The sequence below is a fragment of the Chiloscyllium plagiosum genome, chromosome 7, assembly GCF_004010195.1.
Source record: "Chiloscyllium plagiosum isolate BGI_BamShark_2017 chromosome 7, ASM401019v2, whole genome shotgun sequence".
NCBI classification, from domain to species: Eukaryota; Metazoa; Chordata; class Chondrichthyes; order Orectolobiformes; family Hemiscylliidae; genus Chiloscyllium; species Chiloscyllium plagiosum.
This window is the reverse complement of record NC_057716.1, coordinates 48,855,716-48,871,844: the sequence shown is the minus strand read 5'-3', so window position 1 is coordinate 48,871,844 and position 16,129 is coordinate 48,855,716. Positions and strand designations below refer to the sequence as shown.

The window sequence follows — 16,129 nt, the reverse complement described above, 5'->3', positions numbered from 1 at the left end:
GCATGGTGCTAGTAATGTTGGTGGACTCCTCCAATCTTCAATCTCGTTTATTGAGTGAATCCTACAGACTTGCCTGCAGCTTCTCTGTGTGCGCATTTGCACAAGGTTATTAATGGCAGACACCATTGAGTCTTCGACCTGGGACAGAACAGGTTCCTGGTCTCTTATTGATGAGTGCCAATGATCTGGGGCATCTCTTTCTTGCTAACTGTTGTTTTGCTAAAGTACCCACTGAAATGAAAGCATCTGAGCTAGTGGAGTGAGCAGGGGAACCTTTGCCTTTTCATCCTCAGAGAGATCTGTGACCTGTTCCTCAGAGGTGTAGGAGGACCTGATGGCTGGTGGGGTGGACCATTTCTGGGCAGAGGCTGTGTGGATACCACTGGTGCTTGCCGAAGACACAGAAGGAATGGATTGTGCGAGTAGGGAGGTTTGAGCATCTTTAAGAATCCACTCACAGTGGTGCCAATAGAAGGTCAGTGTAGCATTTTACAATTAATCTAACTTGGTTTCTGGGACATATACATCTTTTGCACATGGATAGCAGTGAGTTGAGGGGTGCGTAGGTTAAGTTACTATATTTTGCATTAGGATTAAACCTCGGCACAACATCGTGGGCCAAAGGACCTGTTTTGTGTTGTACTTTTCTATGTTCTTTGTTCTATCCCCACACGAGTGGTCTTGATCCTGTACCATTAATTCAAGGATGTTTTCCTTATGGGGGTGAGGAAATGAATGTCACTGATTCCCCGCATTCCCATCTTTTGCACATGGATAGCAGTGAGTTGAGGGGTGAGGATGTATAGGCAAAGGTTCCCCTGCTCACTCCACTAGCACAGATGCTTTCATTTCAGTGGGTACTTTAGCAAAACAACAGTTAGCAAGAAAGAGATGCCCCAGATCATTGGCACTGTTGCCCCACCACCTGGCCTTTTCAGCCCTAATGTGGGCTGTTTTCTCCTGAAATGAGACAAAGGGAGGGATTGAACAAGATGAAAATGGCTGGTACAGTTTTGGTTGGTTTTGGTCTGGATGCAGGAATAATGGCGTGATCCAAGTGAGTGAAAATTGAAGAGGGTCGAAGAGCTCAGAACTTTGTGGGGATGGGAGTTTAGATCAGAGTGTTGCTGGAAAAGCACAGCAGGTCAGGCAGCATCCGAGAAGCAGGAACATCGATGTTTCAGGCAAAAGCCCTTCTGATTCCTGATAAAGGGCTTTTGCCCAATACGTCGATTTTCCTGCTCCTGGGATGCTGCCTGACCTGCTGTGCTTTTCCAGCACCACTCTGATCTAAACTCTGGTTTCCAGCATCTGCAGTCCTCACTTTTACCTTTGTGGGGATGGGCTGAGTAAGAGCCATCAAGGGAAGATGCTGCATGCAGTAGAGAGTGTGGCACACCAAGAGTCTTGGTGAGAGATGTATACAATAACAGTGGGAGTATGAGGCAGCAGAAGGACAATGGTGGCACCTACCAATGGATGTGCAGAAGATTATTAACCTTCTTATGGCATTGCTGTACATACCTCCAGACCATGGACACTGCATTCACCTAGGTGGCTACTGTGGACCAGACTTGTCAGAACATTTTTCTGGGGTCCTGGAAAAAGAGGATGCTCCTCCTCTCCATCACCATGTCCACCAGGACCTCCAGGTTCATGTCAGCAAAGCTGGCCACCTGTTTGCCTCTCTCAATTGTGGCCTTACCAGTTAGTCATACTGCAACACTATGAAGAACATTTCCTTGAGCAGAAGATTGACTCCACATCTGTAATGCTTCATTTGCGCAATGACGAATGAGGTAATCAGTGGGAAATTGAGAGAGAAAAATCATCAGGGCCTCATAGAAGAGAACCTTCCATGAAACTCCCTGAAATTGACACAGTAAAATATGGAAAATTTGCCCCCTTGTATGCTTTGGCAGCATATAAAAATGGGCATCAAATATACATGTTTAGATTGTCTGTTTTGTGCTATATTTCAGATTAAATGTATTTATGTAGTCTTTCTGCTTTGGACACATTTGAAGATCCAGGCCAAAATTACACCCAAAATTCTTCTAGTTTTGTGAAATATGTTTCTTCACCTAAAGCTGCCACTCAAACTTATTTGCATTTTGCCAATTATAATATTTGAAAAGAACCAGCATAATCGACCAACATTCAGATTATAGATTTAAAGTTATTCGTTGATTTCAATTCTGGATTTAGTTTGAGTGGTAATCTTGTTGCGGTTTGACTGATACAGCTGAAAATAGATTTATTGCAAAAATGAGCTTTTATTTAATCTATCCAGTCCTCTACATTTGTGTAAACTGATTTTTTAATAAATAAACATAACTTTTAAAAATATATGGAGATACTTACTAATTAATTCGGTGTACAGTGGATAGTTTTTTTTAATGAACTAAAAACAAAGCTTTTTAGATGTGCCTATTATTGTTTCTTTGCATTGAAGGAACCACCTTAAATTTAAACCTTTTCCAGGCTTTCAAAACTCACAATGGTGATTCATTTGATCAGGAGTGTAGCCAGCTTTATAGACAGGGGCTTGCTTAAAGTACTAGATTTTTAAAACTTATGAGAAAAGGTAGCAGAGTTTGCACTGGAAATTCCTTTAGATTTTCATTTGTTTGGGCAATTTTGTGTGAATTGCATTGCAGGGAAGGAACAGTACAATCTACTGAAAACTCCAAGCTGAAATCTTGTAAATCTGGATTTGACACAAGTTGAAAATCTGTGTTGTTAGTGACAAAAACAAACTGGATAAAATACTTAGAAATCCTTATGTTCTGCCTGGAGCATTAAGCTTCCTGACAAACTTAGTGTGTGACATTGACATTTCTCAATGAGTAAAAAGAATCTAAATTATTCTTTTTGTTGAATGAGAATGTGAAGCACGAAGGAAGGTAAAGAAAAAGGAACTGATTCCAGGAGTGTTCACAACATATCATTACTAAGTACACAGGTACGTAAATGTGATACAGACAAGAATATCAAGCCAGATTTATTGAAAAATAAACTGTTTTTGTAAATAAATTGCCAATTCATTACAGAACATTGACAAAACAAATTTAAAGAATGCAGGGCTGCCATATTATTTTACTATTCTAAATTACTTAACCAACTGATTTCATAGAGCAGATTATCTTTGAAAGGCTTGTGTGAGATATAAGTGTGGCATGGACCCGGTGGATTTATTGGCTTGTTTCTTTGCTTTAATTACCATGGATTACTACTTTTGAGAAAAATATGTAATGTTTTAGTATCTGAAGTTTCCATAAATATACATTAAAAAGTGCCATTTTGACTTAACTAGAAGAAATATTGAAAAACTGTTGGCAAATGCAAGGAATATGACTTTGTTTCCACAGGATGTGTGACTGCCTGCTGCAGAATTTCCTCATCACAATTCACTACTGCTCACAAGCTCAAACCATTTGGGGTTCAGTTTATAAGATGTATCTTTTTGGAGCGTACCTCCTGCAGTGTTGTCCATCCAGCTATTGTTGGACCATCTTACCCTGTACCCAAGGTACGCGGTTATTGATTTAAAGTATTATTCTTTCAACAAGACTCCCTGCTGGGTTTCGTGATTACCTGTAAGAGAGGTTAAGGTGAAATGAGAGCTGTGACAAGTTAAGTAGAAATAATGAGGAAGACTCGATATGTAATTGTGGATAAGGTCAAAGAAGGGTAAAGAACTCAGATATTTGGCAGACATAGTGGATTTTATAACATTTACGCGCTTTAAAGAAAATATGTGGTGGAGTACAAAATTGAATCAGAGTTTTCTCATTATTAAATTTCATGTATTTAAATTTAAGCAGTTATTGGTTAAGAACTAAGTATAGCTTTGCCATATTAAGGAGTTACTGATGATGTTTATGATATGGAGCATAATTATGTACAGTACTTTTGTATGTCAGTAAGCGGTCGAAATAAATGCTGAAACCAGTTCATAAAACTACAACTTGACATACAACATAGTATAAAAGGATATTTCTATCTAAACTATGTGATAAACTTTACCTGTCAAAATATTTAGTGTATTTCAATGAATTGCACAAATTTCTTTAACAGTAAGTAATATCCACATCTATGAAAGGTGCTGGCTTCAGTAGAACTTAGGCCTTTGAGCTAAAAAGCCAAGGCATGCTTTCATGTTTAGGTTTTTGCATTCAATAGATTATACTGGCAATGAATAATTCATTTTGCCGATAGAAACGTAGATTAAAAAAAACCCCTGTGCTTCATCAAAATTAATAAAAGTTGCTCAAATTTGTTTTTAAGTTGGTAAACCAACTATTCATTTTAAACAAAACTCAGTAATTTCATCCCCAAATTTGCTACTTTAGAGTAGTTCAGTCAGGGGCTACAAAACAGCAAGCTGCTATTCGGGTTAGTCTTTAGAGTTAACAGTGTTCCTAAGAACTTAGAAGTTGGCAATGTTAAGTTCAAAAGGGCATTTGAAGAAATATTGCAGCAGCCTTGGGGTTTGTCTGATGACTCAGGAAGGGTTGACACTGTAACACTCAGGGCAAACTGCCATGAAGCAGGAGTCTCTTTTTGAGAAAATGATCCCATTGTCACGGTCCAGTTTTCTCATCTTCATTTTCAATCTTTTTTTCAAGCACATAAAGAAGCCAGACTATGTGACGACAGGCATTATACCAGACTGGGGAGACTGCATCGAAATTAAAGATGAAGATCAGATTCAGGGTCTTCGACAAGCCTGTCAGCTGGCTCGCCAGATCCTCCTCTTGGCTGGAAGTAGTTTAAAGGTAATGTATGTTGTTGAAAAGGTTAACTGAAAAGAACCATTTTAACAATTTTTCCTCTGTCTTTGTGCTCTTTCTCTATCTTTGTTAGTTAAAACAATTTTAAATCAAAACATCTAATGTTTTAGTCATTTTAAAAGGCTTCAAATTGTAAAAGTAAAGTAATTTTTGATAGTTTTCTAGATCAACATCAAACCTTTATTTCTTTGACTGCTTATAAAACAAGATTATAATTATCTCATTATAAAGCAAGAACACATTTTTTAAAGTTTTATAAAGGATATTGGTGTCTATTTCTTTTTCCCTTTGACATGATAAATAGAAAATGCCAAATCAGAACTCATATATACTTCTAAGCTTTTACTACCGCAATAGTTCTTTTTCTTAATTTCTCATACCAAGTGGCATACAAGACAGACAAAACACACGCTTATATCTGTTTCCAGAGCTAGATTTTCCTAGAAAAGGTCATAATGTTGTTCCCAAAGGCTATAGCTTAAGGGCCATTACTTGTTGTCAAGCATGGCTGACAAGGAGTCATCCATTCTGACCGCCATCCATAGCCTAATGGAAGGATTTCTAGGGTGATAATCAATCTTGTTGGCCACATTGAACACACCTTTCATGAACACACCTTTCAAGTGTTGAAGGGCTTATGGTCCAAAGGTAGGGCATTATAAAACCTCCTCCTCCGTAATTATCAAGTTATAACTCAGATCTAAGTGGAAAATCAAATGATGGCATATTAAAATTTTCTAGCAAAGATACAACTTCAGTTTCATTATTTTAGTTAGATGTTGTGACCCAATCACGAATGTTGAAGTAGCATTTAATGTGATATTTCAAGTATAAATTATTTTAAAATTATTTTAATTTGACTGCTTACCTAAAGATTTTCAGATAGAATGAAAGTCACAATTTTGTAGGTAGCATGGGTTTTGATGTGGGGTTGGGTGTGGTGGATAGTTGCACCATCCATACAAGAAGCAGAGTTAAATTCTAAATTCAGTGGTATTCAGAGTTAATCATATTTGGTTTCACAATACTGTGATCCAGTTTGAATTTTAGTATTAATTCATTAGTGATATAATTAATGACTATTATATCACGCTGACACTCATTACATATAATAGAGAAGATTGGATTCTTTTGTTTTGATTGCTTCTGCATAATTTCAAATTGAAAGCAATGTTGGTTTGTGGGTTCATATTTCTACTTTAGTCGACAATACAGAGTATATTCCTGTAGTGAGTAATAGCCAGCAATATTTGACATCTTCTTTTAATTTGGTCTACCAATGATAAAACTGACTCTAATGGGACATAGTAAAAGCTAAACCTTAAAAGATTTTATTGTTCTTCCCAACTCTGTTAGCTAATAGAAGGTGCATGTTAAAGTTTGGAATATTGTACGAATACTAGTATTTCTTCCATTCTGTTATTTTCAATTTTTAGGTCGGTATGACAACTGAAGAGTTGGATTACGTTGTTCATCATGAAGCAATCAGAAATAATGCATACCCATCGCCATTGGGTTATGGAGGTTTTCCAAAATCTGTTTGCACCTCTGTGAACAATGTAGTATGCCATGGCATACCTGACAGGTATATGTTTATACTCATTTGTCCAGTTGATTAATCTTGGAGCTCTTTTCCTAAACGTATTTAGGTTCTTAATATTGTATTCCCATATGAATTAAATTTTAAGCAATTGGTAGATTACAGTAGATCTTGGTGTACATGTCTCCCAAAAATTCCTCAAAAAATGAATATCAATTTATACAGTGAGGAAAATAATCTTAAATTCCTGTGCATCTTCACGACGTATCCCATATTACCTGCTTTATCTCTTGTGCCTCGTAATGAGGTACTATCAAATAAAATGTGCCTGTGGGATGAAAAACTGAGACTGACTATAAATAAGAGCATTACATGTAATGGCTGAAAAGGTGGGTCAATTTAGATTGAATAGATGCGAGCTTGATTTTTGGGGTCAGATAAATGGGCTTTCTGCGAGCTTGATCAACATATACACCTCAATTTGCATTATATAAAATTTTGTTTACTGGAAAAGGAAATATGTAAATACTAGAATTTTGAAATAAAACAAAGATTGCAGAAATACTTGACAGATGTGCCAACATTTGTAAAGAGAAAGCATACGTTACCAGTTGGTGTGGACACCTTTGATTCTCTGTGACAAGGCTTCTTAACATTAGCATTTAGCTACCACCCAAATGTTTAAGTGAAATCTACACATAAACATTAACCTTGCATTTTGCTTCTCAGCTGTTACTGCATGGTTATTAATTTCCAGTGGCTTCTGGGACTTCTTTAGCCTTTTTTTACTTTTTTTATATATTCAGTCATGGGGTGTGGCTTCTGTGACTGACCAGCATTTATTGCCATCCCCAGTTGCCCTTGAGAATGTGGCAGTGACTTGTTTCCTTGAACCATAGCAATCCACTGTAGGGTCACCCACAATTCCTTTTGGGAGGGAATTCCAGAATTTTGACCCAGTGACAGTAAAGGAAGGGCAATATATTTCCAAGTCAGGATAGTGAGTGGCTTGGAGGGGAACTTGCTGGCGGTGGTGTTCCCACGTAGCTGCTGCCTTTGACCTTCTAAATGGAAGTGGTTGTGGTTTGGAAGGTGTTGTCTAAGAACCTTTGGTGAATTTATGTCGTGCATCTTGTAGATAGTGCATAATGCTGCTACTGAGCAGCAGTGGTGGAGGGAGTAAATGCTAGTAGATATGGTACCATCAAGCAGGCTGCTTCCCTAGTTTCTCTGTCAAAAGAGTAGCCACTTTTCTCAAGCTTCTTGAGTGTTGTTGGAGTTGTAGTCATCTAGGCAAGTAGGAACTATTCCGTCACACTGCTGACCTGTGTCTTATAAATGTTAGACAGACTTGGGAAGTCAAGAGGTGAGTATCTTGCCACAATATTAACAGTCTCTGATTTGCTTCTGTAGCCACTGTATTTAAGTCGAGAGTGTGGTGCTGGAAAAGCAAAGCAGGTCAAGCAGCTTCCAAGGAGCAGGCGAATCAACGCTTTGGGCAAAATCCCTTCATCAGGAATGGTGGCTTTTCCCGAAATGTCAGTTATCCTGCTCCTTAGATGCTGCCTGACCTGCTTTGCTTTTCCAGCAACACACTTTCGACTCTGATCTCCAGCATAGGCAGTCCTCACTTTCACCCACTGTATTTAATTGGTGAGTCCAGTTGAGTTTCTGGTCAGTGGTAATCCCCAGGATATTAATAATGGGGCATTCAGTGGTAGTAACATCATTGAATGTCACAGGGCAGTGGTTAGATTGTGTCTTATTGCAGATGATCATTGCCTGGCATTTTGTGTGGTGCAAATATTACACGCCACTTGTCAGTCCAAGCCTTGATATTGTCCAGATCTTGTTACATTTGAACATGGATTGCTTCAGTATCTGAGGAGTCACGAATGGTGCAGAACATTGTGCAGTCATTAGTGAACATCTCCACTTCTGACCTTATAATGGAGGGAAGGTCATTGATGAAGCAAGTGAAGATGGCTAGGACACTACCATGAGGAAATCCTGCAGAGATGTTCTGGAGCTGAGATAACTGACCTCCAACTACCACAACCATCTTCCTATGTGCTAGGTATGACCCCAACCAGCCTCCTTTTTTGGTCCTCATCGTCTTTGTGTGAATAAGTGGCCTTATGATTCCATTGGTAGTTTCTGAGCTAGAAGTGCTGAGTTGAAATCTCACTCAGGAGTTGTTGGCCATGGATAAAAAGTTCATTCTGTGGTCTAACATTATAAAAATTAGCAGACTAATTATCAACAAAATATTGGGGAACAAGTATGATGTTCCAAAAAAAAACTTAGTGTGAATAAACCATAGGTGTGGTTGTAGTGTTTTCTGCACTAAGTGTGGGATCAGGCATTTTTAGGAGTTACTAAACCCCATTTATCAGCGGTGGCTTTCAGTGGCCACCCCCTTGCCGTATCTCCAATTGCTCTCAGATTGAGGCAAACAGAACTTGCCCCCAAACTCAGTAAGCCGGCTTCCCTAGTTTCTCTGTCAAAAGAGTAGCTACTTTTCTCATCTGCTGGGAAATCGGGTTATTGGGTCTAAGATATTTCACGTTGTTAATTGATCAATTATGGGCCTTATTGGTGGCAGGTTGCCCACAAAACCTGCTGCCAAGAACTTAACTGCTGGTGGGAAGAGGCAGGTACCTCACCTTTGAGCATCAGTCCAATTATTTGCTCTTAGAACAAGCTACCCTGCTACCTCTAAGGAGGTCAAATCCAACCCATTGGCTTTATTGGGAAAGTGTTAGGCTGTTAGAAATAATAGATTGGTAACTGGTCACAGTCTTGGGGGAAATGTTTGGGAGGAGGTGAAGCAGCCAGTAACAGGGGCAAGTGGGGAAATGTGATGAAATGTCCAGGAATATATTCAATCAGAGTTGCCTCTCTCACGCTCTCTCTCTGTCTCTCACACTCTCCCCTCTCTTATCTTCCCCTTTCCCCCAGAAGCTGTATGCTTTCAGTCCAATAGACGCTGGAGCTGAGATGACTGACCTTAAGTATTATGAATACAACATATTGTAATTGTGTTGGACACTGTATAGATTAAAGGATCTTCTCCTGATTATCATCATTTACCATATGAATATTATTATGTTCTATTGCAGTTGACAATCTCTCTGGTCTTTCACGAATTGGCAAGCAGTGTAAAATTGCATTGAAACCACCAATCTACAGCAATACTATAGGATTATGTCTAAAATAACTGTTTCCTCTCGTGGCCTGTCTGAAATTGATTAAATCTTCACATTGATGACTTGGAAAAATATTTCAGTAACCTAGTAAGAGTAATGATTTGAAGCATTTCAAGACAAAATATTCACATAAATAAGATTGCTAAAATTGCCCAACTGTTTAAAACTTAATCCATTAAACAAAGTTTATTTCTCTAGCGAAAGTTAAATCACTCTTGTACATAAATCAGAGCTATCATCAGAAAATACATTGTGAACATTGTCCTCTGCTTTGGCTTTTTCACTGCTGACATGAAGTGTGAACTTTAACCATCAGAGCAACAGGCCAATAGTAGTTGCTTGGTTTCTTTTTTGTTTTTTTTTCCGTTTTGGAAGGTTTAATTGAATTTAATTCATGTAAATTGAATGTTCATGTTCACTCGGGATATGTCCAATTTAAGAGGGGGAAACACATCATTATAATTTTACTCAATTTTCTGTGTTTTGTTGCCAAGCAGCACAGAATAAACTTATTGATAGATTTTACTGTGTCAGAAATGTGTTGCAATGATGTGAAAGGGACTCTGAAAGTTTTTATGAAGGACTGCTTAACTTTCTGTTAACTCCTTTCATCCAATTCATTCTTCAAAAATACTACAAGGTTCAAAGAACAGATATGATCATGTATAATATTTCAACACTGTATTTTTCTTCAGTTAATTTTTTTTTCTCAAAGCTTAATGTGGTGGACGATTGAATTAATCAATGTATTACTTGCATGAATGGTGTATTCAGGTAATTTTTCAGAACTGGAAATCTCAATGTATATAATATGTGTAGTCATGCAACAGAAAAAAATATTGCTTTAATGAATTATCAAAAAAAGTCAGCATTTGTATTGTTTCTGCATCACATGGTGTTCTCACAATTTAATATAATTATAGTCATAAATAATTGCTAGGCCAATTCTGATCTGCCATTCATCTGATTACTCTGTTATGCTGATGTTTAAGAAATTTTCACTCAGTTTCTTAATGTTTATTTTTCTAGTCGACCTCTTCAGAATGGAGACATTATCAACATTGATGTCACGGTAAGTATTTAGTTTGAAACTAGTGAGACTTTGACCAGCATTTTGATCCCCAGCAGCAACAGGAAAAACTCTCGATTGAGAATGTGAAATGTACAGATGGGCATGTAATTCACTTCTGGTCAAGAAATAACAGCTGCTTCCCCTTCCTTTTCCTTTTTGTTTATTTCTGTTTGAACAAGGTTTGCCTAGATTTTGGAGATGAAGTTAGATACTTTAAGATCAATGAAGAGTGATATGTCATCTCAATCTTGCTACATGTCATCCCCCTGAGAAGGTGTAATTGTTATTGATCCACTATGTAGTTACTGCAGAGCACTGCAGTGTTGGGAGGCTTCTGTGGATGAATGTGAGAGATGAGCTAATGTGCAGAAGGCTGGCATTTTTCCCTTCACTGTGCAGAGTTTGATCTTCCTCTTCCTGCTGATTCTGAGTGGGGCCTGTGATTATCATACTCTGTCATTACAGGCTTCAGTGACAGGCATAGCTTGTGTGTGTCAGTCTCCCAGGACAGTAATACTGTTGCTACAAAATGTCTTTCACAATTATTAAAACCTTGATTTAGGTATCCTGCTGCAAGTCTATTTCAATTAGAATTATTTGTAGATTTGACTTGAATATAAACAAAAAGAGTTCCAATTTTCTTAGCTTGACCTTATTACATTTGTCTTTAGGTTAAAATAAACACTTGGATGAAAATGTTAAATCTATCCTGTTTTTTAACTACAACTTACCATTTTTGTTTTTAGTATGCTATAGAATTAATTTTAAAAATTCCAAGACATTATTAATACAATTGCTTTGCATCTGTCTGGGTAATGCATTTTACTACAGATCATTCCTTTTGTTGCACAATTATTAATCATTTACTGTCAACAATACAGATATCTAGGATAGAAGCAACTTGAGTTAAATGATCTGACGCTAAAAGCAACATTAAAAATTTCAAGTTAAGTTACGAATTATAATAACTGTTTCTATACAGCATATATATGTAGATGGTAATGTGATACATGTGCTATTTTCATTTTTTCTCATTCAATGAAGCAGTGTAAAGCTTTGTATATTTCTATAAACAATTGAGAACTGACCATGAAAGCATAATTGGATCCCCTGTGAATTGGTGGGAGGCAAGAATAGGGGGCAATGTGTAGGGATGGGGTATGACATACCTTGGTTTGCCTCGTTTGTAAATTCAAGCGTCAACCTTTGAACAGTGCCTTCTTGAAAATTATTATTTTGAGACATGGTTAAATCCATCATTGTCTTTGTAAATCCTTCAGTGTTTTTGTTTAAATATTAACAGAAAATTATTTCTGCTCCTTTTTTTGGCTGAATAGGTGTATTTTAATGGGTATCATGGTGACACCTCTGAAACATTCTTGGTTGGAAATGTGGATGAGTCTGGGCAAAAGCTCGTTGAGATTGCCAGAAGATGCAGAAATGAAGCAATTGCTGTTTGTAGGCCAGGAGCGCCACTGAATGTAATTGGAAACACAATCAGGTAAGTCTTGTACTGACAGGCTTGGGGGAAATCTAATGGGACAGAGGTTATTAGTGGTGTGGAATAAAGTTGATAACATGTTTTATGACATGAGGTCATCATTTTCAGCCTGATAGGAGTATTTGAACTGCCAGACAATAATGTTATTCCCAGAGCAAGGAAGATTACCTAAAGTGACTCAGTCTGTATAGCGAGAGTAGGAGGTGTATAAGATATCTTGCACTTACCTGCTGTTTAGTTTTCAGTACTTGTGTGTATATATTTTTCGCTTCTCCACTTCACACCAAAACTCTCTGTGGAAACATCTGGCTATTTTGTTAAGTCAAATAAAACCCATAAAATGTATCTTTGCTGAATGTTACATTCTTGTCATTTAATGAAGAGTAGCTAAAGTCATGATTTTTTTTATTATTAGTCTGATCCTATAAACCTAAAACATTCCAAACTTACAGCAACATCAGTAACATTAATTTGATTTTCATTCTTTCCAATAACAGTATGATTGGGAATTTCATGTTTTTGCAGTTAAATTCTTGTATGAGTTTTTACAGCATAGACTGTGTGCTATTACAGTTATTAAAATATAATCTGCCACAGCATCTGCTAGATCAAACCACTCCTGTGAGTAGAAAATTTAGTCAATATAAAACTACCCTCAGAATAGAAATTAAATGCAAATGCAGCTTCATTTTACAGCTTGGAAGAGTTAAAAGATAAAGCTACTTAGTTTCTTAGAACTCCCAGGGTTTAATGCGTCTGCTGGTGGTGTTCTTACATTATATCTAACAAAATTTGTTCAGTGATAAAGGAAAAGAAAGCTCCAGAATTCTTATTCAAGCATTCTATCGAGCTCTGCATTCATGACTGTGTCTAAAGGGCATGTCAGTCTTTTGATTCACTTTGAGAGGTAATTATCCTTTTCCTGTCACGGAACAACAAATGATAGCTAACTGAGGCACATTTGCAGTAGTTGCATTCATCAATTGCTTAAAAAAAATTGAATTTAATTGTGTAACACAGCTGCATGTCAGCTTTTATCACATCTCTGTTGTACGATGTCTGGTTCTCCTTCCCTCTGTATATCTATTTTCTTGTTCCATCTTGTTTTTCTCTCGACACCACTGTCCCCCTCCTTCCCTCTTCATCCCCCCTCTCCCTACTTTCCTGTTAAAGTAATTTTCCTTTGTGAGTCTCATTCTTGATCAAGTAAGGGTCCATGAATGGGCTAAATTATCACAATTACTCATATAATTGAACCTCCTTTGTACCAAGTGCAACTCCAGTAGCCTTTTATCCATCATGAAACTGCTTTCATTATATGGTTTTTCATATTCTCTGACACCATGCACACACAGAAGCAGGCGTGTAGATGAGATGTAGGGGGGGAACGTTGCAGATCAGCAAGGTCACAGTGGGAGTAATTAGCTGTGCTATGGAAAGAGCATCCAGCCTTTTCTGCTGTAGATGTACAATCTACGGCTTTCAGTCACAAAGAACTTACTAACAAATGGAGCTCCCGCCCATTGCTTTAAAAAAAAGATTTGTATCAACACTACAATTTTCCATCATTAAGACTAATAATGGAGAGCTCGGTATGCATGAAGGGAAACAAAAAAAATCTCACATTCAAGTGGCTGCTGGGTGCCGACCTCCTTTCCCTTTTTGTCTACAAGTTAACTCTTTACCATAAACCAGCATATACCACATTCAGATATCCTCAAACTGCAGTTGGCACCTTCTCTATTTCAAGGCGCTTGCTTTGAAAGTGTGTTAATTTTGTATTCTGAAAATTATTATTATTATAAAATTCTACGCATCTGGTCTCTCAATTGTTTGTGAAATGTGCCCTGGTTGTTTTTTGATAAAGTCAGAAATAATGAGATAGCTTTTACTTATTTTTATTTGTTTTTGTTTTTTATTTAACAATAAAGTATGTTATTGATTTATTGAAGAAAAACCACAAAAATTAAAAACTACATCTATTGATTCTGTGGCAATTATAATAGTTAATTATACCTACATATTCACAATTAGTTGTAAGTTACTATTACAAGAATTTTTAACTAAACTTGATCAGGATAATAGTTTCACGATGCAAAGAAAACAAGCATTTTCTACGGTTATTTTCTTCAGCATCTAAAAATATTTACAATGTCATTATCCGATTAATGATACCTTCAGTTTATTTATTCATGAGAATGTTATATATTTGAATATGCACATTTTTATGGAGTATTTAGAAAAAATTTATAATATTTCACAATAGCATGTTATGTTACTCTGTGATGTCATCTATGAAAGCAGATGGTTTCCAAACCAATTTGAAGCTGTCCTTGTCTCAGAACCACCAGCACTCCCACATCTGTCCCTGATCTCCAGACCGACCTAAACAGTCCAGCCCCATTATACCAGGTCAACACTGAGGTTTTTAAAAATGATTCAAGTCTTATAAATACTTTTCTTTTCGCCTGGAACTTGCTGCTTATTATGGCGGTGGAAGCAAATACAATGAGTGATTTCAAAACAAAATTTCTACAGAGAAATGGCATGGCCTTGATGTGCTGAATGGACTTTCTCTGTGCCATGATGACTCTGAAGCTCTGGGAGAAAAATTGAAAATAGTTGTGTTATTCAGAGTGGAATTTGCTAAGTTTGCTGAGGATTTGCACAAAGTGGTAGCTGATTCAAGCATGGAAGGAGTCATCTGGGAATTGAATCAAGCTTCAAATTGTCCTACTGGACCTTAAGAGGAAAAATGTTTATCCGTTCAGTGCGAGAAATATGATACAATGACATTGATCCCATTTTTCTGATGCTCGAGCCTCAAATAAGGCAGCCAGAAGCACATGCCTATGACAAGCCAGAAGTGTGTTGCCCATTGTATTGGTATAATCAAAAATAGTATCTCGATACCACGCCCAAAACATTTTCTTCACATACGTAAGTAACGAGCACAATGCCTGTTTGAGGCTCCCTGTGCATCATTTGGTTCACCCTGAGGCATCAGCACTGGTGCCAGCTTTATTTAGGAAAACCATGTCCATATGTGACTTAACAGGCGGTCTTTAAAGAAATTGCTGACGGCTACTGACAAACAGGAAAGATTTTAAAGCATACATACCTGAGAATAGAGCCAAAAGGCGCAGGAGTATACTCCACGTTTAAACTTTCTGGGATACTGCTGGCTGCCAGCTGCCAGTCACCTCTTCTGACGGTAATCTCAGCTCTCCAGTTGAACATTGCTCCTCACCCATTTAACTGCAAATTCAATCCCTGAGCACAACCTCAGCAGCACCTCCAATAAGCATTATTACCCTCACCAGTCATCTCCCAGTAGCACCACCCTAGCCAATGCACACACATAGTGCATCTCCCACTCCGCCTTCCCATAGCAAGCGCAACACTGGCCAGTTCAGTGGGCTGATTCTGTGTCAATTATGTTAAGTTTCCTGTGATATATATTTTGCATTGCATTGTCAAAGGTTACATCAGAACCTGGTAAACCTTCTGAATTTTACGTGGTCACGCAACTGTCTTAACAAGATTCGGAGGTGCTGGTGTTGGATTGGTGTGTTTCAGCCTTAACAAGACAATGGCTCACTTTTTGGTGTAATACAATACATCTAATGAAAAAGCATATCAGTGGTCATATCAAGGAAAAATGTATTAAAGTACTGTGGATGCTGGAAATTTGAAATGAAAACAGAAGGTGCCGGAAAAGCTCACCGTCATCAATATTTTGAAACAGTTAAAGGTGCATAAATCCCCAGGACCTGATCAGGTGTACCCGAGAACTCTGTGGAAAGCTAGAGAAGTGATTGCTGGGCCTCTTGCTGAGATATTTGTATCATCGATAGTTACAGGTGAGGTACCGGAAGACTGGAGGTTGGCAAACGTGGTGCCACTGTTTAAGAAGGGCGGTAAAGACAAGCCAGGGAACTATAGACAGGTGCGCCTGACCTCAGTGGTGGGCAAGTTGTTGGAGGGAATCCTGAGGGACAGGATGTACAT

The 16,129-nt window shown here is 37.8% G+C and overlaps 1 protein-coding gene across 2 annotated transcripts in view; it reads left to right on the top strand.

Annotated features, from left to right (window-relative positions):
* metap1d (methionyl aminopeptidase type 1D (mitochondrial)) overlaps positions 1-16,129 on the top strand; it is a 175,980-nt gene that overhangs the window by 68,346 nt on the left and 91,505 nt on the right. Inside the window, exons 2-6 of one of the 2 annotated variants that reach the window (XM_043693641.1) lie at positions 3,372-3,532; positions 4,632-4,781; positions 6,233-6,381; positions 10,575-10,617; positions 11,955-12,118. In XM_043693641.1, the coding sequence (XP_043549576.1) occupies positions 3,372-3,532; positions 4,632-4,781; positions 6,233-6,381; positions 10,575-10,617; positions 11,955-12,118 (667 nt within the window). The remainder of the gene's footprint in view (positions 1-3,371; positions 3,533-4,631; positions 4,782-6,232; positions 6,382-10,574; positions 10,618-11,954; positions 12,119-16,129) is intronic. The other variant, XM_043693642.1, reaches the window with a different exon arrangement.